General features: G+C 39.3%; 1 protein-coding gene across 2 annotated transcripts in view; it reads left to right on the top strand.

The window, feature by feature from the left end:
• The window catches only part of nfatc3a (nuclear factor of activated T cells 3a), a 78946-nt gene that overhangs the window by 26094 nt on the left and 26942 nt on the right, over positions 1 to 25910 (top strand). For both annotated transcript variants that reach the window (XM_079587377.1, XM_079587378.1), the window contains exons 2-3: positions 7629 to 8823; positions 13664 to 13826. In XM_079587377.1, the coding sequence (XP_079443503.1) occupies positions 7629 to 8823; positions 13664 to 13826 (1358 nt within the window). The remainder of the gene's footprint in view (positions 1 to 7628; positions 8824 to 13663; positions 13827 to 25910) is intronic.

The following is a 25910-nucleotide window of genomic DNA, read 5'->3' on the forward strand; positions in this document are numbered from 1 at the left end:
ATAAAAAACAGATAGTTCCAGTCCTTTATTCTGATTGGCTGAGCCGTGTTCGAAGCCGTTGTAAATTACTCACCAAACATACACCTGCGACTGCATTACATTAGTATTACTGCGCAACTGCCGTTTGTGATTCTTTGTTGCTGCATGTGTTGCTTGGCAACCTCTTTGGAACTACATTGCTTGGCGGATGAATAAATGTGTTATTACGTTATATTTTTTGTTGCTGGTGTTTATTTTATGAATAAAATAAATATTAAAATGAATATTTTTATGGAGTAACCGTTTTATAAAAGCAATAAGCCCCTTGAAGCTGTGTTTTACAGTGGATTTAGAACTCCGCTCCACGTCGTGCCTAACAACACCCCTTAGCTGTTTTAAATCCACTGTAAAACATGGCTTCAAGGGGCTTATTGCTTTATTATACAACTTATCTCAAGTCAAGTCATCTTCATTTATATAGCGCTTTTAACAATGTAGATTGTTTCAAAGCTGCTTTACAGAGATAAACGTATAATTTAAGGTAACAGAGATTGTTTTGGCTTTATAGCGGTTCTTGAATATTGTTATTTTCCAGCTAAAGTTAGTTTTGATTGATTCACTTCCGTCGAAAGGATAATTTGTTATTAAATTATGGGCCGCTAAGATGAGACCGTTCTCTCTAAACAGACTTTAAACGCGAATCTGTGAGAAACGCTGATGGCGCTCACGTGCGCATCAAGAGTTAATTCTATAGTTATGTGTGTTGGAATATATGTGCGCATGTTTGTAATTCTCTACAAACCAAGCCTAAACAAACTACTTGTCCTGCCTATAAATTTGATACAGAATTTAATTTAATTTTATCACTACGGGGGAGATACGCGAATTTTCCACAATGGTTTATCTGTAGAATAATAAAGGGATCCTCCATAAGGAGAGGCTAGTTGGCACTTCAGCACTGCGTTGTCATCGGGTCCAGGCGAAGGTCCCTCGTCAGATCTGGATACGGCCTGGATCCGGCAGGCTGCGGGAAAACCTCGGGATAAACAAAGACACTAAAATTAGCGTAGATGCCATTCTTCTTATGATGTAACGAGTACATCAGGATTTATGGGAAGTGTTCCCAGTTCCGGCTGACCTAATCTATGCAGCCTAACATTGAGTTATAGAAGTCTATAATGCATAATGTGAATGCTAGGTCAAAGAGATGTGTCTTTAATCTGGCTTTGAACTGACAGAGTGTGTCTGCTTCCCGGACAATGTTAGGAGGACTGTTCCAAAGTTTTGGTGCTAAGTAGGAAAAGGATCTACCGCCAGCAGTCGATTTTGATATTCTAGGTATAATTAACTGGCCGGAGTTTTGAGATCGCAATAGACGTGAATGACTAGGCTATAATGCGTTAAGAGCTCGCTCAAGTACTGCGGAGCTAAACCATTTAGTGCTTTGTAAGTAATCAGCAATATTTTAAAATGTATACGATGTTTAATAGGCAGCCAATGCAGTGTTGGCAGAACGGGGCTAATATGGTTATACATACTTCCTGGTTCTGGTAAGAACTCGAGCTGCTGCGTTTTGAACTAGCTGTAGTTTGTTTGTTTCCAATAAATGCTATACTTTTGATTAACTTTTGATTCATCAAATAATCCTTAAAAAACGTATCATGGTTTTTACGGAAACATTAAAGTCCCTGTAAAGTCAAAATTAAGTATGTGTTCTGAGTTTGTCATATCACAGAAAAATGTGTTATTAGCCACCCAGCCAAATTTGAATGATAAAAAAAGCCGGCAAGTACATAAAATAAGCTATCAAAATCTTGAAAAAATGAGCAGTGGTCTCTGCTCTCAAACGCTGGGGGCGTGTCCGCCGGCTGCGCTGAAACCTGTCTGACTGACATCCAACTTCTCGACTGACTTTATGCATGAAAGACTCTGGGCCCTATCTTGCACCCAGCGCAATTGACTTTGAACACCGACGCATGTATCATTCCTATTTTGCACCCGCGCACAGCGGACTTTTCCCTCCACAGACGCACGTCGGTAAATTAGGAAATGAACTTGCGCTCGCGGGGGCGGTTCAGCGCAAAGAGAAGGCGTGTTCCGGCGCAAAACTCCCCTGGTGCTATTTTCCAGTTTTAGAAAGCAATTCCGCCACTGACCAGGAAAAAAACAGTCTAAAGACAGTGGCGCGTTGCGCGTTAGTGATATGGTATTTTAAGGGCGCGTGCGTGCTTGGCCATAATGTTAACGCGCATCCACTTTGATTCTCTAATATAAACAGATGCAGCAGTTTTCATTTTTGCAAATCATACATTATTACAAGGAAAAATATTAACACACGAGGGAAATCATTGTTGTGTCCGTGAAGATGTGAAAAAGATCTATCTAGATAAAAATAAAAATAAAAATCTAGATTAGGCTACACATTTACCCAAATTATACGTCTGTTTAACCGAAGCTAATTTGGGTGGGTTTCTCCCATCATCCCCAATATCACTTCTCTGTGTTTTACGGCCCTGACGAGAACGTCGGCCTCCTCGGATGTGAACTGCTCCTGGCGTGCGCCGGCAAATCCGCCGTTATAATAGCAATCCGCCATGGAACAAGCGCGCCAGCTCTTAAAGGGAATGTGAGAGGACGCTCTGATTGGTTTATTTCACGTTACGCCCAAACCACACCTATGAATAATGAAGCTACTTCAGACCAACCCCTTTTAGATTTGCGTCGGGCGCAAGAGTCATTTATGCCGCTGGGAAAATAGCAACAGCGCCGGGATCCGCCCACAAAGTTACTTGCGCTTTGCACTTTGACACTTGCGTTTCAGATCGTTAAAATAGGGCCCTCTGTCTCTTTTGTGGTCGGAAGGGACTGCTTTGTGAACAGATACTAGTTTAAATTACTTTGCTAAGGAATCATATTGATCATATAAATAATAATTAATAAAAAATCACGTTAGAGGGTTGCAGAATTTAGTACGTACTGTGGACTACCCAACGTTACTATAATTATAACATAAGCACACAAGGCAGCCTACCCTCATTGGTGGGCACGCACTGCCGATGATGGCACCAGTTGTCGGCGACGGGAGGATGAAGGCCGAGGCGGGAGATAGTCGGTTCGGCCACATTCACCAGTAACAGTGGATTATCGGAGCATCCCAGTTGTCTCCGACGAAAGTTTATAAAACTATCCCGTGTAAAATGATCACTACAGAGGCGGGTTTTGGTGGTGATCCTCAGCTCTTCATCAAGGTGGCTCTTCACAAAATTAATCCACCTCTTCTTGATGTGATCGTTTTTAGGAAATGTAAATAAGGACACCGATCTGTTTCGTACATGATCGCATCCAGGTAGCCTACGCATTTCCGTGACGAAGGCATAGCTAACTAGCAAACTAGGCTGTAGTAATAATATTACTGACAGTAACTCGCGATTGAGCGCCAAACTGATGCGAATGTGCTCTATTTATATTGTTAGTGAGCGGCCAGCCTCAGGGGCTCCAGTGCGTCATCAAGTAGGGGCGTGTCCAGGAGCTCAGGGGCTCCAGTGCGTCATCGAGCCCCCGTTTTAGCCCCGCCCAAAAAATCTGGAAAATAGCAATGGTGAAAAACTGTTTAACGGTCTAACTCCACAATCCAGTACTTCGCAGTTCACAGTCTTTGTAATATGTTTTAGCAATACATTTCTAACATTTATAATGTGTTTAGAATTTTTTTTTTAGAATTGCCTTTACAGGGACTTTAAGCGGCTGTTTGATAATAATATATATTTGCCATCACAGGAATAAAAAACAGAGCACTTGCAGTAATCGCTGCTGGTTTTCCACACTTTTCCACTTTTAGATGATGCAGATGTCACAATCACATTACAGTATTTATCTTTATCATGTGAGCTGAGGGCCCGTGGATGGCCATACTGCTTTCATCATGATATTCATTAGCTCAGCTAGGGAGTCTGAAAGGTCTTCTGGGGAACAAGCCGTTTTTGGAGAGGTATACAGTTGTGTTGCTCGTCATCACTCATTTTCTGTATTCTATTCTATTTTCTCTCTCTCTCTCTATCTATCTATCTATCTATCTATCTATCTATCTATCTATCTATCTATATATATAGGCTATATATATATACACACACACACACACACACGTATTATATCACAGTCTTTGTACAAATTAAAAAGCATGTAAATGGTTTGAACTGACTTGATGCTCTATTGGTGAGTATTCAAAGCTGTAATCAAGAGCTTTGTAGAACATCTAGAGAACCGAGGAAGGCCTAACAGCATATTTACTTTTGGCCTGATGCAAATACTTTTGTTCTTACGATTAATGTGCTGAGAAGAAGCATAGGCTGTCTGCTCCCTTCCTTCACAGACCTTTAGTTTGAGAAGCAGGGTAGGGACTATCTCACCACTTGCACACTGGACATTTTCTGTTTCAGATCATATAGGTCATAAATGGGGACACTTCTGTCAGCTGAAATTGGATGATTGTCATGCTTTTTGAATTATACTTTCTAAAAGGGTGTTCAATGAATAGACGATTGTAATGTTTTATAACTGTGGTTATAATTTTTGCTGAGATCATACAGTGCATTATAAGGTGCATTAAAAGGCATAACTGATGCATTAAAAATAAAAGTGAATTAGTAAAGTGTTGTTACCCTACTACTGTTGTTGTTATTGTTGTTATTATTTGTATTACTACAAAACCAAAATATTTTATACTGATTGGCTAGGCTATAGAAAGGATTGAATGAGTCAGGACCTGGTTAAAGCCAAATGATCCAGCACTCTGTGGGGCATTTTAGAGTCTGAATCACTTACAACTAAATACAAATTATTTTCTATGTCCATTTTATATTGAAGCACACCCATATCATTACAATATATGTCTCAAGCATCTCTTTACATGTCCGACCTGAGCCTTATATCAGACTCAAATAATCAGCCTGCTTTTCCACAAAGCTTTTAGTGCCTTTTTTCTCCTTTATTTTATCCCTTCATGACCATTGCATCTATTCATAGAGTTATGCTAATGAACTGGCAGTCAGCGTATGGTGCATTAATCAAAGCCTCCTTTGCAGCATAAATGAAGTTCAGAATGAAATTGTGGGTAAAAGAAAACATGGGTTTTGCCTTTGCCGATTATCTTTTGGATTGGGAGATCGCTGTAGTAAAATGCTATTCTGAACATGTTTTAGTAGGCCTACTTATACTGCAGTGTGTGTGTGTCAGACTGATAGACTGAACTCCCAGTGGTCTGTTTCCCGCGGGGTCAGAGTTCACAGTTGGATTGGCATGTTGAGTCTTGTGTGACATAGGTCTGTCATCACAAATAGGCATGTCTTATGACAGGGAGTGTGTGGAGCATCTATAAATAAATTGATCAGATGGAGAAGGATAGAGAGGAGTAAAAATAGAGAGATGAGAAATGGGGTAGAAAAACATAAAAGAGAGAAAAATAAAAATGAGTGTGTCAGTCAAAAGAGAATAGAGTGAGAGAAAGGTCATGATGACAGTGACTTCATTTACATTCATTACATGCATGTATTAAGCTAATGCTTTTCTCCCAAAGCAGCATACCAGTGGGGAATCAAGATAATATTTAACTAGACCTGATTGCGTTGCATTGTGAAATCGCAACGCTGTTTCTTTGACTCTGTAGGGCTGAATGCAGCTTGTAGAAACACATCTCACTGACTGCTCACTGCTGTCTGGCCCTGTCAGGCTCCCTCTGCCCAGTCACTGGAAGCTCATCAATAACCTTTAATAGACCACAGGCACAATATGCTCTGTGGGTGTGTGTCTGTACAGTATTAGAGCATAATAGCCATCTGTGTGTGTGTGTGTGTGCGAGCTGGCGTTATTAATAAGGTCGGTCTCTATGTGGTGACAGGCCAAAGCATACGCCTATGTGCGAATTTGTTTCCCGTGTGTTTTTTGCGCACGTCCAGAGATAGATGACATGTGCACGGGTTATTCCTCTCTGGATTTGAGCCCATCTGTCACCCCACCCAAAATTCTCCCCATTGACTAACCCACCGGCTCTCTGTCTCATTATATCCGCTTCTAAATGGATCAGACTCTATGGATCTCTCTCTCTCTCTCTCTCTCTCTCTCTCTCTCTCTCTCTCTCTCTCTCTCTCTCTCTCTCTCTCTCTCTCTCTCTCTCTCTCTCTCTCTCTCTCTCTCTCTCTCGCTCTCTCTCTCGCTCGCGCTCTCTCTCTCTCTCTCGCTCGCGCTCTCTCTCTCTCTGTTCTTCTCACCCATTCCCCTTGCGCTGATACTGCGATATCAGTACCGTTTGTGCTATAACGCTCTTATTGTTAACCTGTTGCTAGTGTTGTAGTGTCTGCAGATTCCCCAGTGGCTTGTTTGCAACTTGCCCAAGTCTTTCCTTTTCAAGGCTATCAGAACAGCAGTCCAATAAAGGAGTGAGAGAGAGAGGAGAGAAAATAGCCTGTTCTCTTTCATCTCCCTTATCAGCAGACAGACGCAGACCTTGAAGTGCCTCAATAGACAGTAATTATTTATGTGTTAGTTATACAAGCAATTACACTGTAAACTTCGGTAAACGTTATGCAGTTTCTGTGAGTCGCTTCTTTCATGCACACTTCCTGTCTATGCTGGTACTGAGTAGTACCATAGTTCTGTTTTTCAGGCCCTAATGTCCCTAAAACTGTAGAATTTGCTTTTTCAGAGTGCTTGTGCTGTTTTTAATCATAACAGAAATTAATTTCCCAAACAAGTGTGTTTCTAATGCACAACCAACATGTTTGCTATCTCTTGTTTACTTACTCACTCTAGTGATTGTGTATTGTGCAATATGGAAATGGGTTATTTATAAACATTTTGGTTGTGTGTGTGTGTGTGTGTGTGTGTGTGTGTATAATTTGAAAATACTGCTTTATCTATGATTTCTGCTCTATATCATTTTCAATGCAAGCTTTGAGGCTTTTCTCTATGTAGTTGAGCATGATGGGGGGAGGGGGGCTCTCTATCACTGCATTGCCACTGAAAAGGGGTTCAGGAAAACTACCTTAACTGCCCACCTCTTGTGTAAATACTTTTTAATATTGAATATTTATTCTTTTATTATATTTATGTATGTTTGTGACCGTTAATATGGCACATTAAAGGCCTGTTCACTGCAACTCAAATGTTCTGCTCAAAAATGTGTTGTTTTTTTGCATGCGATCTGTCTGTTTAGACTTATGCAACAAACATTTCTTTGCAGACAGACTGAAAGACAATGCAAATTGACAGTAGGTAGCACTCATAGAAAAGCAGAAATACAGCCCTTTACAAGGGCAGCAGTGCACAGCTTTATGTTTCTGACACCCGCTTGTCATGAAGAAGAAAAGTCAAACAGTATTTACATGTTTTTTAACAGCCGTTCAGATTTTTGTATTCATTATGGTTTTGATAAAGCAACGGCAAATACAAGAGTACAAAGACAAACAAGCCGGTTCCAGACTCTTCCTCTGCTTTTCATTGTCACGTAGCAAAATAGTCTGTTTGTGAGCACCACCAAGACGTAGTTTTTGCAACTGCAGCTGCTCTGGGCATGTAGCTTTTTCCACAGTCGTAAAAAACTGTTGCATTGACGTCATGTATTGTTTTTGATTTGTGTTGTTTTGTTTTATTTTTAGATCTAGAAACGGATGATAACACCTCATTTTACATCCTCAATGTGGGCCAACCTCCTTTACTGGTGAACCAATCACACGGTCTCCAGCGGCATGGAGGCCCGCCCCCAGCCCAACTCATTGCCACCTCCCCCTCCCTGCAGGCCCACCAAAAGACCTATGAGCAAAGCTATGAGCATCATGACTCTAAATACACACCCACAGGGATGGGTGGAGGAGGGAACGGCCCACCAAAGGCCTTTGAATGTCCCAGCATCCAGATCACCTCCATTTCCCCAAGCTGCCAGCAGGAGATGGAGGCCAGCGACGATGAGATGAGAGCAAAGGGTCCGGATGGAGACTACCACGACAGACCTCTGTCTCGAGACCACCTTTACCTGCCTCTAGATCACTCGTATCGAGATTCGTCCCTGAGCCCGAGTCCATGTAGCAGCCTTTCCTCACGAAGCTGGTTCTCAGACGCATCGTCCTGCGAATCCATCTCACATGTGTACGATGATGTGGATTCGGAACTAAATGAAGCAGCGGCGCGTTTTACCCTGGGCTCACCGCTCACTTCGCCTGGCTGCTCTCCGCAGGCTGGACCACAGGAGGAAGTATGGCAACAGCAGCAGCAGCAGCATCATCATCATCATCATCATCACCAGGCCTTCACTCACTCCCTTTCTCACTCACACGGCCATTCTCTCTCGCCCCGCCAGTCGCCCTGTCACTCGCCCCGTACCAGCGTCACAGATGAGAACTGGCTGAGTCCACGTTCACCTTCACGGCCCTCTTCACGCCCGACATCGCCCTGTGGGAAGAGACGCCACTCCAGCGCTGATATATGCTGCCTGGGCTCTTTATCACCCCATCACTCCCCGACTGCCACTCCCGGCCCCTCGCCCAGGGGCAGCGTAACCGAAGACACCTGGATAGGAAGCCCATCCATGGGTATGTCCCCTTTCCAATGTTGTCCCTCTGAGGCTGACATCCCCTCCAAGACCAGGAAGACCTCCCAGGACTGTACAGCAGCAATCCAGACAGGGAAGTGCGACATGGGCATGGATGATTCTGGGAATGTATCTCCTTTGCTTGACTCACCTGGTGAGGATGCCATGCACGGATTAAAGAAAGATGGATCTGGAGAGCAGTTTCTTTCGGTCCCATCTCACTTCACATGGAACAAACCCAAACCTGGACACACACCTATTTTCAGGTAAACCCCCTCCTCTGCTTTGAAGAGACACAAGTACGAGTAACCATTATAGAGTTCATCTGTATAAAGCTCTATAATGCTTCTTTCTTACAGGTGTTCATGTGTGTAGACGTTAGCTCTTTTCTCAAAACTTAGAGAGCTGTATGCTACATTGTCAGTGGCCTATTAGCCTATCTAAACTGACAGAGAACATCATGTGACTGATTTGGCAGCAACTTTTTCTCTCACTCACATGCAGCGCACAAATAGTGCTCCTTACACGCATAGGAGACTCAACTTTCAGTTAGACATGGCCGATACCCAAAATTATTTTTATTTTATCTTATGTCTAATAAGCAAAAAATGGCAGATATTAAAATCCTATAATATTTTGTCTATGCTACAAGTCATTTAAGGCATCACAAATAATACAATATAATAAGTTTGGATAATCATTATGAGATTTGCTAATGATTACATTTAACACCAGCTAAGTGAGTGTTTGAGGATGGCAAAGGAAATCTAAATATTGGGGACTTCGATTGATACCGATACATTGATATGAACTAAAAGAAACATTAATAACGATTATTTTTATTTTCATGAAAAAATCGAGACAAGACCTTTAAAATGAAATTTTTGAAGGCAGATTAGTCTCATTTGATGATAGTAAAAAAAAAAAAAAATCCTATAGATTCCTATATAGCCTATGTATAAAGGGGCTTGTACACTCTATAGTTGTTTTAGACATAAACCTTACTTTTATTAGGTTGAGGATTTTGCTATATATTTAGACATTTCTCAAATACGACTTTTTTTTCCAAGGTTTAGATATTTTTTGTTTGAAATGTTGATTTGAAGTGTCAGTTTTTATATACATTTTTCTACAGTTAAACCGGAACACAGAGAAAGACATTTTGGTAAATATAACATCAAAATTCCTTTTGGAATCCCTAAAGGAATCCTTATCAGAGATTGTGTAAGTGTGTGCAAGGGAGTCTGTGTGTTGTACTCTTGATGTTTTCGAATGTTTGTGGCTAAATTATTGATTTTATTTCACGCATTTGCAAAAACTTGCTTTGTGTTACAGTCACACCAGTTAATTTGGGTTGGGGTGGGTGGAGTGAGTCTATTTTGCACTCTTGATATTTTAGAGTGTCACCCCTTCACTGCTGTGTACTTTTGGAATTCGTGGCTGATTTGTAGAAAAATCCCAAAAAATTGCTCTGTCACTGAGTTTCGTACCGTTCCGATGAAGTAGCTATTTTTAAAAATTCAAAACGTTTTATTTGATTTTATATATATATAATTGAAGAGCAACACTAGAGGGCTAATATCCATTTAGAGTAGCATGAGGTAGTTGAGTGAGCCAATGAACACCAAGAGTTATAATTGTGTCTGCTATCCATATCAGAGCATCAGATAATGGTTGTGTGTATGTTAGTCAGATGAAGACGCCTACCCTGTATGTGTGTGCCCTGGCCTCTGTCACCATAAATCAGTAAAGAGAGTGTGTGGCTGTGGGTCGCAAATGTGTCCCTACCCACAGTCATTCTGTTATCGACCCCACCGACACAACACACTTTTTAACTCAGTCAGGCCCCTTCATTAATAATCCACAATGAATAGTAAACACACTTGGTACCTCGTACAGCAAAACAGTCACATCTGGAAAAGTACTCTTTCTCACAAACATGTCAAGAAACGTTCAGCAAAGCAACATGTAGGAGCAGTGTTGACTAACATCTTTACGGCCGTATCTTCATACAAAAGAGACATGATACTTGATCCCTGTTATATGAGCTCCGAGCTCTGTGTGTGTGTGTGTGTGTGTGTGTGTGTGTGTGTGTGTGTGTGTGTGTGTGTGTGTGTGTGTGTGTGTGTGTGTGTGTGTGTGTGTGTGTGTGTGTGTGTGTGTGTGTGTGTGTGTGTGTGTGTGTGTGTTTGTGTTTGTGTTTGTATATCAGTCAGCAGCAATAGAATGCTCTAGAAACTTGACTGGTTTAACAGATGGGAGTGGGTCTAGTGTAGGACAGCCAACAAAACATAACTTACTTTCAGATGAAGACACACCTGCCCACTCTTTGGACTGGCCAATGTATGAAATGGACATGGGGTCTCATTCACTAATAATTGCACAACAATTATTTCACAACACTTGCGTACGCACATGGATTTGTTCTTAACCTCGTTCGAATGTTAATCAATTTTGAGTATTCTAAAAGAGCGACCACGTGCCCAAGGTTTGTAATTTACATAAAACACACCCACACCATGGTTAGGCCTATATAAGGGCTTTACGCACATCCTTTCCTTTCGCCACTCTCTAAAGACGTGCTCTTGCCTGCTACCACTCGCAGCAAGATCCTCGAGCAATGCTAAGTGTGCCATCCTCAAAACGAGTTCAAACACAAGAAACACCTTAAATACAGACTCAGATATATATATATATATATATATATATATATATATATATATATATATATATATATAAATGATGATATATATTTCAAATTAATATGTATGTATGCATATAATTTCTTCTTTACGCGTTTATAACGCCACCCATGTTATGTGATTTTTGCGTACTAGTGGTTTCAGTTTTTTCTATGTTTTTCCGTAAATTTATACTGAGTATTGGAAACGTTTAAGATATTTGCGTATTGATATGTATCGAAATATTGATATTTTTGACTGCTAAATTGAATAGATCATTGCTGAATAAAAGTATTCATTTTATCCCCCCAAAAAAGGGGGGAAAATAACTTACCCCAACATTATGGTGCAGAAAAGTGTAAAGCAGGGCTGGGCAACCTTTTTTTCAGGAAGTGCCCTTTTTATGTATAGTTGTATAAATACACATAAACATTTTGAATATTCATAATGAAATAGTGCGGCTATTTGGGCCTATTTACATCTGGTCATTCATGCCTTTTAACTGATCGGATAGATATCCGTTTTGTAGCTATTCGATCAGAGAATACGCATGAAGTGACCAGGTATGGATGAATTAAGTTTTCACTTGCATCACAATCATTTTGATCTTTGTAGAATGTTTAATAGGACTTAGCCTAGTCAATGCTATAAATGTCAGAGATATCCAAACAAGTATACTATGTACAGTGTAACAAGCTATAAGCTGTCAGTCAGTAACTTGTTGTACGTGCGATGCGCAGTGGTCGTGCTAATGGTTTGTTAGAGACTGAGAGCTGCGTGCTTTCATTGACTTGCGCAGTTTAATTCTCACACTTTTAATAGTATTTATAACTCCTACCTTAATAAAACAAGCTGTGTTACTATGAGGAGTGATTTACCAGATTAAATGTAGATATATATGTAAGTACGAGGTACTTTATCTGAATGACCTCTATCGCTTTTGCTCACATGCCAGCGATTACCCTACGTGCCAGTGTTGGCACATGTGCCATAGGTTACCAACCCCTGGTGTAAAGACAATAAGACATGCTAAAATAGTGTCTTTGATTTAAACTTCAAATTTACTAACTCCAATTTTTGCAATTGACGAATCTTCATGAATCAGAACTTCATAAATCATTCTGTTTGTTTATGCAGTATTAATCGATACAAAATTCTGTTTCAGTGATTCGTCAACACTCGTCATCAATGCTGATGAAAGTATCTATGTTGCATTTATATGTATTATATATTAAAATATGTTGTTTAATATGTAATATTTGAATGTGTAAGTTAATATTCCTATTTATTGTCATATGTGTAATACTAAGGAAGGATAAGATTAAATATTTTTCCTTGTTCATTTTTGTGTACCGCAGTTGTGCATGTATAAGGCAAGTGTACATTTTCACCAAGTAAAGCTGTTTGGTTTCCTCAGGCCACTAGGCCACTATCGTTAGGTCACTACCGTCACACACAGCCTTCTCAAATTTCCCCTGACGATCCATCTCAGGTTACCATGACAGCAGGGCATGTACATGTCATATTACAGGAGAGGGGTGATCACGAAAGTAAGAGGATGTGTTAGAGAGCTAGACTAAGAGAAAATCTGTGAAAACAAAATCAGTTAAAACCTTTTTTGTTGATTTAGAAAATACATAGTTTTGCATATCCTTAAATGGATAGTTCACCCAAAAATAAAAATGTGAAAATCATTCATTCACCTTCATTTTGATCCAACCCTATATTACTTTTTTCTTCTGTGGAACATTACAGAAGATATTTTTAGAAATGTCTTTATTTTATGTAAAAACAAACAAAGTCAATTGTAACTAAAATGGTTTGGTTACCAAAATATTCTTCTGTGTTTGGAACGACACAAAAAAAATGACATTACTGACTGTTAGCATTTAACCTCCCCTCACAAAAGATAATCATGGTCTTTGATCACAAGTCTTATTCCTCATTTTAAAACCATATTTTAACATCCAATTCACAGCTCAAAAGATCATACATTCTTTTTTGTTATGTTTTTCTTTCTGTTATGAGAACTTTCTAATTTGTCCTGTATTTCAGTGGACAGGCATATGGCGAAAGGCATTGTGGCACACGCACACCACAGCTGTACGATTTTATTGTCGAATTTATAGGTGCCGTGCAGATGCAAGCTGTGCCAAGGCAGATTTTCTGGTCCCGAATCACATAGTCTTGCATAGCACTTGTGGGAACTGTTTCTTTCACCAGCAACAACCCTGGAAAAATAAGATTTGTTGAATTTCTGTGGTTGTGACAAGCAAAAGAACATGCAATCGATGCATCCTAAAATGTTGCAAAGCTGCTCAATGATTAATCTTGTTTTGTATGTCTTCATTTTTTACAATATCTACGACCCATCACTATGCATTGTGTAACATTTCTGTTTATGTTGCTCTTGGTCTGTGTACAGGGCATCATCCCTGCCTCCCCTGGACTGGCCGTTGCCAAATCAGTATGGGCAGTATGAACTAAAGATTGAGGTTCACCCCAAAGCTCATCACAGAGCTCATTATGAGACCGAAGGCAGCCGAGGGGCTGTCAAAGCCGCGTCTGGGGGACACCCTATCGTCAAGGTGAGTCTCCACAACAGGACTTTTACTGATGATGTCATTTTCCCTGGCTATATTTCCTGGTTGAATACATTTGTTTGTTGATTACCTCCAGTGGTTAAATTTGGTTTTGGATTTTCATACAAAGCCTTGTAGCCTTGATTTTTTTTAGAACTCATTACGCTGGCCACAAAAGTGGGAACAGAGCGAGATGCCATCCGTTCCCTTCACAGGAAGCAGAACTTGAGAAGCGAGACCACACAGAAAGTGTCTGCTATGTGGCCTAGTAACCTCATTACTGGTCATAAAATTCCTTTTACTGGGTAACAGCTAGTGCGGGACTGTGTTGGTTTCAGTTAGATCTAAGCAGGCAGTATAGCAGTCTGATTAGAGACTTTATTTAATACCGACTGCATTTGTGCTACTTGTAATAGCTGCTCACTGGTGGGAGCGTACTTCAGTAGAGGTGATGGCATCATTTATGTAAAATGAAGCCAAATTAGTAACCTGCTGTATCATGTGGTACTCCTGAACGGATAGGTAAACTTACCTGGCACTCTCTTGAGGGTAGCTCTCATTGAGAGAGAGAGAGAGCGAGAGAGAGAGCTTGCTGGTAAATATTTTATGGTCTTGGAGGCAGTGGCCTCTTTTGTGGTAGCCTTAATGAAGCACACACAACTCAGGAACCAAGATCATTGAACATGTGAGGAAAAGAAGGCCTTTCCCCCCTAATCATAACCTCTGGCATTGAATGGTCCATTAAACAACCACAATAACAGACCTGCATTTCTGCCACGTCACACCTCTGTCTTGGGGGCTATTAATTGGCCGTCATTCCTTGTTTATGACCTTCGTTATGTTACCTGCATGATCATCTTTCATTATCAGACATCTCTCCTCTTTTATACTACTGGGCTGCCTTTACAATGCCCTTTGTTCCAATTCCTCTTGGTTAGTTTGAGCCGTTTCTTTGTACTTTTTCTGGACTATGTCTCGTGAAATTTGTAGATGTCAAATGCAAAAGCAAATCACAAAATTGTGGGGGATTTCCTATCTCTCTGGTGTAGTTTGTTGTCAGTTTGTGTGTATGGGTTGTTTATATGGCAAATTGTTTTGTGTCCAAGGTTTTATACTGAAGATAGTAGTGAATAATAAATTAGTAACATATAAATAAAATTACTTAGTTATAATTATTTGAAGTTATATTGTTAATGTGTTAATTGAGTATACTTGAAACCTGAAGTTCAAACTGAGCATCAGAATGGGGACGAAAGGTGAGTCACTTTGAGCATGGCATGGTTAGTGCAAGAGTATTTTAGAAACTGCTGATCTACTTGGATTTTCACGCACAACCATCTCTAGGGTTTACAGAAAATGGTCTGAAAAAGAGAAAGTATCCAGTGAGCTGCAGTTCTGTAGGCAATACTGCTGGTGGTCAGAGGAGAACAGCCAGACTGGTTCACGCTTATAGAAATGCAACAGTTAGTCAAATAACCACTTGTTAAAACCAAGGTGTGCAGAATTGTATCTCTGAACGCACAACACGTAGAACCTTGAAGCAGATTACAACAGCAGAAGATCACACTTGGTGCTACTCTTGTTATCTAAGAAAAGGAAACTAAGCATATAATTCACACAGGCTCACCAAAATTGGACAATAGAAGATTGGAAAAACGTTGCCTGGTCTAATGAGTCTCGATTTCTGCTGCGACCGGGTCAGAATTTGGAGTAAATAACATGAAAGTAAACCACACCCGTCATTGTTTGTTTTAATGGTTCAGGCTGCTGGTGGTAGTGTAATGGTGTGGAGGGTATTTTCTTGGCACACTGGGCTTCTTTGTACCAATTGAACATCATTTAAACGGTACAACCTACCTGAGTATTGTTGCTGTCATGTTCATCCCCTTATGACCACAGTTACCATACCTACTTCCAACAGGATAACGCACCATATCAAAAAAGCTCAAATCATCTCAAACCGGCTTAGTGAACATGACAATGAGTTCACTATACAAATAAGGTTTTTAGAAACTCAAAAGGCCATGCATAATGTACAGGGTTTAACCGTTTAATTAATGTAGTGAAACTATCTGTTACCCATTTCTCTGAAATAAAATTAAGTTTGTATAAACCATTATTTGGACATCGATTTCAGTAGACTAATGACAATTAGTAATAATAAAAGATATGTTCCTTCTGCATTTGTAGAGAAGAAATGTGCTTTAATGTTTGAGCCAAAATACAAACAGTTCAGTTGTCCTTTGCAAAACAGATTTTTGTCTTGTTTGTTGAGATTTATTTCCCACTTCCAGCCTTTCATGCTTAAACATCAACTACCTGTATGCACATGAGAATCAGTTTTGTGTGAGCGAGCGTGCCTTACTTACTATTTCAGGGTATTAATGACTAACTCTTTAACATCATAGCCCCACTTCCCCTCACACTAAGACTGAGGATGCATAATTACCTCACATTAATGAAGTCTGTTCAGTGGTAGACACACACTGATTCACCCACAGGGAAAAAACTGCTAGAAAACCTGGCTAAATATCTGTTTGTTTGTTTTGTTTAGTTTTTTCAGGTTATGTGATCATATTTTTACAAAAGGCGAATTAAATGAATATGGAAACTACGCTCGTAGACAGATGCAAGCCTTAACATATATATGGGTAATAATATACTGAACAGATATACTTGAACAGATAAAAATCGGAGGTTAACATGTTTAAGCGATTGGCAGCTATACAGATGTGCATTTACAAACTCTCTCTGAGAACTACTGCAAACGTTTCAAATAGGAAGATGAGCTGACCAGCCTATGCATCTGCAGTAATTTTGATAAATCTTAGCAATCAAGTAATAAAAACGGTGGGTGTAGATTATTTAATAATTTCAGGTGATTAATATTAGTTAATGCATTAAGGATTAATTAACAATAGTTTTACAGCATGTATTAATCTAAATTAATTTTCTACATATAGTAATACATTTTTGTATAACTTATGTGTTATTAAAAGTTGTTAATTATAAATAAGCAATTGTACATGTATAAATTAACATTTACCTTGAATTATAAAAACTGCATTAAACATTTTTTAGTTAATGGTACCTAATGCATTAACTAATGTTAACAAATGTAACCTTACTGTAAAGTGTTAACATCGTATTTTCACACTTGACTCTTTTATATGCTGTTTGATTGTGGTTTTGAAACCCCCTGGTTCCGTTTTTGAAAATCTGCACATGGAAAATCTCCCATACCTTCAGACATTTCAGCGAACAGCTGTTTGCGATAATGTTTCCCATGATGCTTTCTGGGGCATGCGCTGCTGGACTCTGAGGCTGCTACTGTGGAGTATCTGTTGTTGTGACGTCAGCAGGTGACACCGCAGACTCCATCTGTCCCGGGAGTGAGCTTCTCTGCGGTGACTGGATCTTAGAGACGGTGAACAGACTCACTGAGCCATATTGCCGTCAGCAGCACTTGCGCTGCCAATTAGTCAGGACAGTTAGGACAGACCCATACACCTGTATGCCAGGTGTAAGCTAACACATATGCTGTTTGTGTGTTTTTATGTGTGCACCTGGGCGTTTGACAGAGAAGGCAGTACCTCAAAAACAAATGTATGAGAAAATGGTTATTACGGAAAGAAATCAAAACAATAATGAATTCTGAGATGAAATAGTATGAGAATGGAACGATATTGAAATTAACTTGAAATCTGATCTACATGACTACTTACACTTGCTGTCTTTACCGAGCATTTATTGACTAATGAACTAAAAAGAAGATGGCTATAGGCGAACAAACAGCCACTAGTATAGCCACTAAGATCTACACAAAATATACTTGTTCTTCCAATGTTGTAGTTATTAATGCTGTGTGTGCCTTTACTATGCCTTTAACGCAGAAACCATGTAAACATGAGATGGAATTGGAACATCGAATTATACTAGACAGAAAAAAAACAGGGTCTTGTAACCTGAAAAGAACACTTGAGTCAGTCTTGTAATTTTTCACAAAAATTGTTTTTGTTAATAAAAGCTGAAATAAAATATAAATGTTAGATGCATAACTATATTGTTGCCTTTGCAAAATAACTGAAAAAGAAATTTAAGCTAAATAGAAAAAAACTAAAACTAATAAAATTACAAAAGCACAACAAAACAAAACAACAAAAACTACAACAACAAAAAAACATGAAAAAAGAAAGCTAAATATATATGAAAATAAAAGCTATATAAATACTATAATAGTATATAGCCTAATAATACTAAAATGAGACGGGTGTAAGTGAATGTTAATGAGTGTTTCTGTGTGGATGATCTGACTGGATACTTCACCTTCAGCTAGGGTTGCATCCATTATTTTAATCTGAACAGAAAATTGACTATTTAAAAGTTATTGTTGTTAAATAGTGTAGATATCGATCTGAGCAAACCTTGTAAAAACAGCTCATATTTAATAAAAGATTAAATCATCTGAACGCTGTAATTACGTATTACACTATAGGCTATTCCAATAACAATCCCTTTACTGCTATCATAAAAATGATTATTTGTGTTGCATGTAGAATTTTAAACCTATACTTCATTTTTTTTTACAAGAAATATTTTAGCAAGCCAGAATTATTGCACTTCTGTTCTACTACGCTCCGTCTGTTTGATGCAGATACACGCACTGACGACGCTTGGTCATGGAAGTCTGTGTAGTTTAACGGAGACTCACTTATAGTCGGAATATGCAAAATGGAAATACTCGCAGGACTTGGACTTAGTTTACAGATAAGGATATAACAGTAAAATGTTATGTATTGAGGAAAACTTGTCTCAAAAGCATTAAACACCACATGCATTTCTCAAAGTACGACAGGGCAAGACAGTAAACGCTTATGCTTTAGTTTGAAGCGCATCAAACTTAACTGCTTATTTTCAACCCCCTTTACAGTATTGTTAAAATGTCGGTAACATGAAATGAACCATGTTTACTCATTCTCTGGACTGAGAAATTCATGTTTATTTGTCAGCAAAAGTCTTGCATCCTAGTCCTATGACAGCCCAGTTTTACTGAAAGCCTATTTTGCCAACGGTAAGGTACCGCTTTAATACAAACATTCTCATGTTTCAGATAACTTGGGTCAGGCACCTTTCCCCACAGCAGCTCGCTCTGTGTCCTCCTCCGCTATTTTACATATGCGTTTTGTCCAAAGAAATGTGTTATTCACTACTGTAAAGCTAAGTGACTCGTGGATGGTTTCCATGCATAGGTAACTAATTGATAACTGGATCCGTTGTCGAGTATTTTTATTATCGTTTGTAAGCGATTGTATCGATTAGTTGTTGCAGCAAGGTTAAGAGAAGGTCATGAAATTTGCTTTACAGGTGCAAAAGCAGTCTAATGTTACAACCAGAAACACATACTTTACCACTCCAATTATTGTGTGAGAAATCAGAGACATGATTTCCGGTGAAATCGAGAAACGTGTGTAAGTGTTTCTATCAGTTGTGTGTAAGTCAAGCTGCCATAACAGAAGGCTGCGGATTGCAGTGTACAGTAGCCAGACAAACACCAGCAAAACAAAGTGACAGTGTTTACTGCTAGTGTTTGGACTGGGCTAATTCACAGTTCAGAGATCTACGAGGAATGCTGTGTAATGCCCTACAAACCTTGCTCGTGTCTCGCTGGGTTCGTTGTTAACCAAAATCAGCACACATTTTGGTGGAGACAGAAGTTCTTCTGAACCCATCTGACTTAGACTTTCCTTAATGTAAGTATGTGAGTGAAAGATCACAATTGAACTGTTAAACACAGAGACGCTCACAAAGGGCAGCAGAGTTTACATATGCCGTAGGATCTGGAAAGTCACTTGCACCTTTCACCCAGAGCTTTTATGTGGATAAAAAAGGCTAAGTGGAATCAACACAGATGGTGGAAATCAGCTTTATGAAAAATAAATTACCCTGTTTTTAAAAGGATGATGGTAAAGGAATATTCTAGGTTAACTCTACTGAGAGCATCTGTTGCAGGCTGTCAATTACCACAGAGAAGATGCCTAATGGCAATTGTGCTGGAGAGGTTATTAAAAGCAGAAATGCAAAGCCACTGTTTTTGTTGAGCACTTGTCTAAATGTTTCTTTTGAGTTGGGAGTACCATTCTGAACTTGCCCATTGTAGAAAATCACCTGCTTCATGCCTGACAGGCTGAGGAGGCTCTAACTTTGCCCTTACAAGCCTGTAGGGATGATCAGCCTGTCAGACACTAAGCAGGGAACTTTTCGCCATTCTGGTTATGGGTTACCAATGTAATTCCTGTAGGTGAAATTTAGCTCCATAAAAAAAGTTGTTCTTGTGTTTCTTGGAAAATATTTGGGAAGAATTATTATTATTCTTTTTTTTTTTAGAAAAAAGATTGTAAATCAAACATAACATTTAAATTATGCATTTGGCAGACACTCTAATGAAAAAATAAACTTTTCTAGCAATTTCGATAGGGCAAGTAAAAGTCGGAGCAACTTTTACAAACTCAAAATCATATCTGTGGTAAAACAATTTAATCCTGAATAGTCTGTCAATTAATGTTTTCCCAAAGATATTAGCTTTATTGTTTTGTGCAACATGGCTCAGTATCAGATAACAGAAAAACAAAATGGCTGACCTTGGTGACCCTCAGATCTCAAGGTGGGTGATTTTTCTGTGCTGACCAGAGACATTTGTGTTGTTGTTTTCCTGGGGAGCAACCCTGTTGTCTGTATACCCTCATGAGTGCAGTGCTTTTGTTGTACAGTAGCCTGAGGCTGTATCTGATGTGGATTGAAGAGTGAAGGGTAGGACACAGCACAGTGCCAGCGGAGGGGGTGAGAGAGGTACACACCATGGTAAATGCTGTACTCCCTCTATACGAATGTTTATATCTTGACGTGTTTGTGTGGGAATCCTAGTGTAGCTTTTTACACATTGTGTGCGTGTGCGTGCGTGTGTGTGTATGTGTGTGTGTGTGTGAGAGAGACAGAGAGAATGTGTATTGACCTTATTTAAACAACAGGTTACCCAGCCTCCTGGGTCTGAGTGCTTTCTGTGTGTATACCTCTATTTATCTCTCTCTCTCTCTCTCTCTCTCTCTCTCTCACACACACACACACACACACACACACACACACACGCACACACACACACACACACAGGCATATGTTGTGTAAACACTGCATCGTGAACAGACTCTTACTGTGTCCAGTAAGCACAGAGAGTATGTCAGCGCTAATCCACGTTTTGGGGCAAGAGGTCACTGTGTGTGTGTGTGTGTTTTTGAGTGAGAGTGTGTTTGTGTGACCTTGAGTCTCCTCCCCACCCCCTTAGGCTCGGGTTTACCCACACACACACACACACACACACACACACACACTCAATCTCAATCATACTCGTGCATGCACACACACGAACCGGCTGGCCTTCACCATAGCAACCACAGAGCAACACAGGGAAACAACTTGCCAGCAGCGGGTTGGAAGGAGAAAGATAGAGAGAGAGATGGAGAAAGAGGGAGGAGTGGAGATAGAGATTGAAGAGAAATAGGGGAATGAGACATGAAGCTTTAAGGGAAGTTCAAAGTGTAAAGGGTGTATGAAGGGAGTTGAGGCACGATGAAACATGCAGCCAACAGCACAAAACGTGCTACACCAAAACATGTGCTACACATGCTTTTGTTGTACGCTAGACTGTGTCTTCCTGCTGTTTTTAAGACCACCTGATTCTGTGTTTCAGCCTGGGAATGCAATGAGAAACAGTCAGAATGAGAAATCTTTTAGTCTTCAATATGAAAGGCAACCCAGGGAGGCTATTTTTGCCCCTGCTAGCTTTATTTCAGCAATGGGACATGTGACTTTTCTTAATGTCAGCAGTTTAATATAACCAGTGTCAGGGCAGGGAGGATAGCAGCGCAGGGACAGTCGTCTTGTGAAATCTCACACAAACACACACTGTGGATCTCTTCAGGCCTGTCGATGACGAGAGGATGAATGAGAGAATGTTGTCTGTAGCTGCTTGTGTTTGAAAATATGGCACATCAACCCATTCAAGACTCCAGGTTTTAAAGCTTGTTTTCTGTAGTCCCCTCCTGTTTTGTGTTTTTCCCTCTCAGCACACGGCCACCTCTCTAAGCTTTTCTTCAGGATTAAAAGAAGGGAAAAAAAGTGGTAATAGAGCATGAATGTAGCCACTTCACAAAGTGATGTCGTACAAAACACAAATTACTTCCCGTTCCTTGCAGACAGTGGATCCACAAAACTCTTAACACATGTGCTACCTTCAGAAAGTAGAAAACAATTGGGTTTCCACTAAAATATTAAGCAGCACAACTGTCTTCAACATGGATAATAATAAATGTTTCTTGAGCAGCAAATCAGCATATTAGAATGATTTCTGAAGGATCATGTGACACTGAAGATTAGAGTAAAGATGCTGAAAATTCAGCTTTGACATTACAGGAATAAACTGCAAAAAATTATAAAAAATTAAAAATGATATCAAACAGAAAACAGCAATAATACGGTTTTAACTGTATTTTTTCTTAATACATTTTTCTTAATACATCTTAATTATTAAATGTACCCTGGTGAGCATAAGAGACTTCTTTCACAAACATGTGGCAAATACAAAAGGAGATCAGCTGTAATTATTTTGACTTAATGGAGGGAATGAGGGTGGTTGGCAATCTATTCTGAATGGAAATGACTGAACGAGAGAGAGAAAGAGTGCAGGGGTCGTGCTGAAGTCAGCAACAGAGGCTGAGCCGCAGGCCTTCAGAAACTTCTTGAGGATGTGGCGCCTTGTAGCTGCTCTAAATGTCTTGAAACTGAAGCAGCGCTCTGAAACTTTGCTGAGGCTGCAACATGTTCATGGAATTTCCAAAAGTCATAAATGTTCACGGACTGATATATCATCCTGTAAAGTGATTTTACATTATAATGCATCATACTGACCATTAGGGGTTTGGGATACTTCTTTTTATAGCGTTCCAGATCAAAATAAATGAATTTGGTTAACTTAAAATAAACATGAAATCAAAATTGACACTGTTTACTTTAATAATACATGTTCTCAGTCCTATATTGCATGATTCATCATCAGTGCACTTTATTTCTAACAGAAATGTTTGGCCATTTTTGATCAAAATGTACGGGCTCCATTGTGCTATGGAACATCCACTCTTCAGGATCCAGTCAGTTCCTATTTGAGTATTGAATATGTATTGAATATTTTGTTTTACTCAGTGAGAAATACATTTTGAAGTAAAATATGTTGTGAATGTGGTTTCATGTTGATTTAAATCATATCATACCATCGTTAAATAGAAAATTCACTTTTTGATGTTCTCCAGAGTTTGCAAAGGGTTTGGTTGATTGAGATGATGCACTATTTAGATCTATCTTGCACACTGTACAGTATATTTAAAATATATTCAAATAGAAAAACATTATTTTAAATTGTATAATATTTTACAATATTACCGTTATTGTATTTTTGGTCAAATAAATGCAGGGTTTGTGAGCATGAGATACTTCTTTCATAACATGAAACCTTTTTACTGACCATACATTTTTGATTGGAGTGTATTCAACTGGAAGCCAGTTTCATGCAGATTCACACATGCAACACAGGCTTGTTTTTTTGCGTACACAATGAAAATGAATTGTCCAGTTGGGTTTGGAGCTGTTACCTGGGGTGGTTCACTCTCACCACTGAAATAAATCCTTCAAGCATGTGGTGTTGGCGGGGTCATGGTTCATTTCAGTTGAGCTCTTCACCTTTTTCAGGTCTTGGAGCATAAACATGGCCTCTGCTCCTGAATCTCCCATTGCCTGCAAGTCTCTGTCTGCCGGGGATTGTTCACCTCGCAGAGTTCACTGCACTCACAGAAACAACATTGCTCGATGGAAAAGCATTTAATAGAAGGACGAGGCAAAAGTTTCATGAAGAAAAGTGACCAATAATGTGCCATTCCACGTTTTTTAGAAATAGTAAACTTTTTTTTTCTATAGTTCTGCCATCTATTTTTTTTTTTTAATCTAGTTTATTGTTAATTAAAAAAAACTAATAAAAAAAAAAAAACTTTTTCCCCCAAAAAATAAATTTGTTAATGTTAATTTATACCGTGGTCTGTCTGAATACTCTATTCTGATTGGCTGGAAGGTGTGCAATAAAACTGTTTAATGCATAGGTAGTCAGTTGAATCATATTAATGCGCTGCTTTCATTGGTGCGCACATGCGTATGTCACTCGCACACAGCGAGCAGAGGTCGCGCTGCGCACGCACAGAACCTTATCAACACTGCCGTGTCTTTTAGTAATACAATTTTATGCTACATTATATTTCTCAGCAACGAGGTGGTTACATCGCTATTTTGAAGTAATTAAACTCACTGCTTCATTGTTAATAGAGAGAGACACTGAACAGACGCAGGTACGCATCTCATACACAAGAGACATAGACCATGGAATGGGAAAATAGCGCTAGGTCTAGAGACATGTTTTTAAAAAGTTTGAACTACTTTTAACTTGAGCGCCACATTTTTATATTGCTGTGTCATGAATTGCGAAATGGAAAAATGCATTCTTTGTGAACGGCCCCTAATATTGTTGCTGTGTTCATCTTCTTACCAAGAAGATTGTTTTGTACACTCACTGTAATAGTTTATTAGATAATAAACGAATAAACGGGTAAGATTTCAAAACCGTTGCATATCTATATCTCTTGTCCCCATAATTTCTTTTGCGGTTAAAAGCTTTGATAAGTGGTATGACTGTACTTTATCCCTTAAATGTTTGTCTAGTTTGAACGTGATAGTCGTCTTGGCTTAGTTGGTTAAAAGTTGCTTAATAGCAACTGATTTCTTCGCGGAAGCTTTGCGTTTAGTGAGCCAATAAAATACTTCCAACAAAAATCAATATTTTGTGTCCAACTATTTACTAAAGTGGGAAGTAGTGTGTAATACGTAAGATAATGCACATCCAGCCAGTTGTTATCTCAAAATAAACCAACTTGATCCAAGTCCTAATCATCCTGTAGGGGTTTATTCTGCAATAACAATCAGCTGAATGTACTTTTATACCTTACCTAATAAATACTTAATAAATACTAAAGGGTTCTTTTTTATTGTTATTTCATGTTAATTATTAATCTTAACATATAGAAACTTATTGTAAAAAGTTACCATAAATATTTTGAAACAAAGCATACCCTTTTGGTTTAATATTTTTTTTAGTTATGCATGTCTCCAAGTGTAATAAAGCCAAGCTGTCCTGGGAACTACATGAACTACAATCCAAGTCTTCCGTTGTTCCCTGAGTCTCTTTTCCCAACGTCTATTTCTTTTTCCTCTATCCACAAATGTCTGGCTATGTTCTCAAGACCCGTCAGTTTAAATGTGAATCATGTTTTTCTCATTATTGTGTTGGTGTGGTTGGCTTGGTCCTTCCATTACCTGTGATGGGTCATATCTGTATATTTTATATCCACAGACATTTTAATTTTTTCTCTCTCTCTCTCTCTCTCTCTCTCTCTCTCTCTCTCTCTCTCTCTCTCTCTCTCTCTCTCTCTCTCTCTCTCTCTCTCTCTCTCTCTCTCTCTCTCTCTCTCTCATTCCCAGTTTCTCTCTCTCTTTCACTACATTGGATCAGTGTATCTCTCTCTCTCTCTCTCTCTCTCTCATTCCCAGTTTCTCTCTCTCTTTCACTACATTGGATCATTGTTTGCCAAGCATAACATTTCAACATTAGAGAAATTGTTAGGAGCCTGTGTGCTCAACCTAAGTAACACCCACCCACACATGCATGTCAGTGGAAAAGCTCCCTTCTGTTTGTGAACTCCTCACCTGTCTGGGAAGCTTATTGGCAGGTCATACGTACAAACTGCTGGATGTGGCATTGCGCTGCCTCACTGGAGGTTTGCGTTGGACACCCTGGTATGCAGCACCAGGAAGAAAAACGCTTCTGTAAAAGCTTTTTGTTCTGTAACTTCAACAACCTCAGAATGATGTGTTACTTCTAACTTCAACGACCTCAAAATGATGTGTTACTTCTAATGAATCACATTTTAATGGGTTTTTCACTTC

The sequence above is a fragment of the Phoxinus phoxinus genome (assembly GCF_949152265.1).
Source record: "Phoxinus phoxinus genome assembly, chromosome: 2".
Classification (NCBI taxonomy): Eukaryota; Metazoa; Chordata; class Actinopteri; order Cypriniformes; family Leuciscidae; genus Phoxinus; species Phoxinus phoxinus.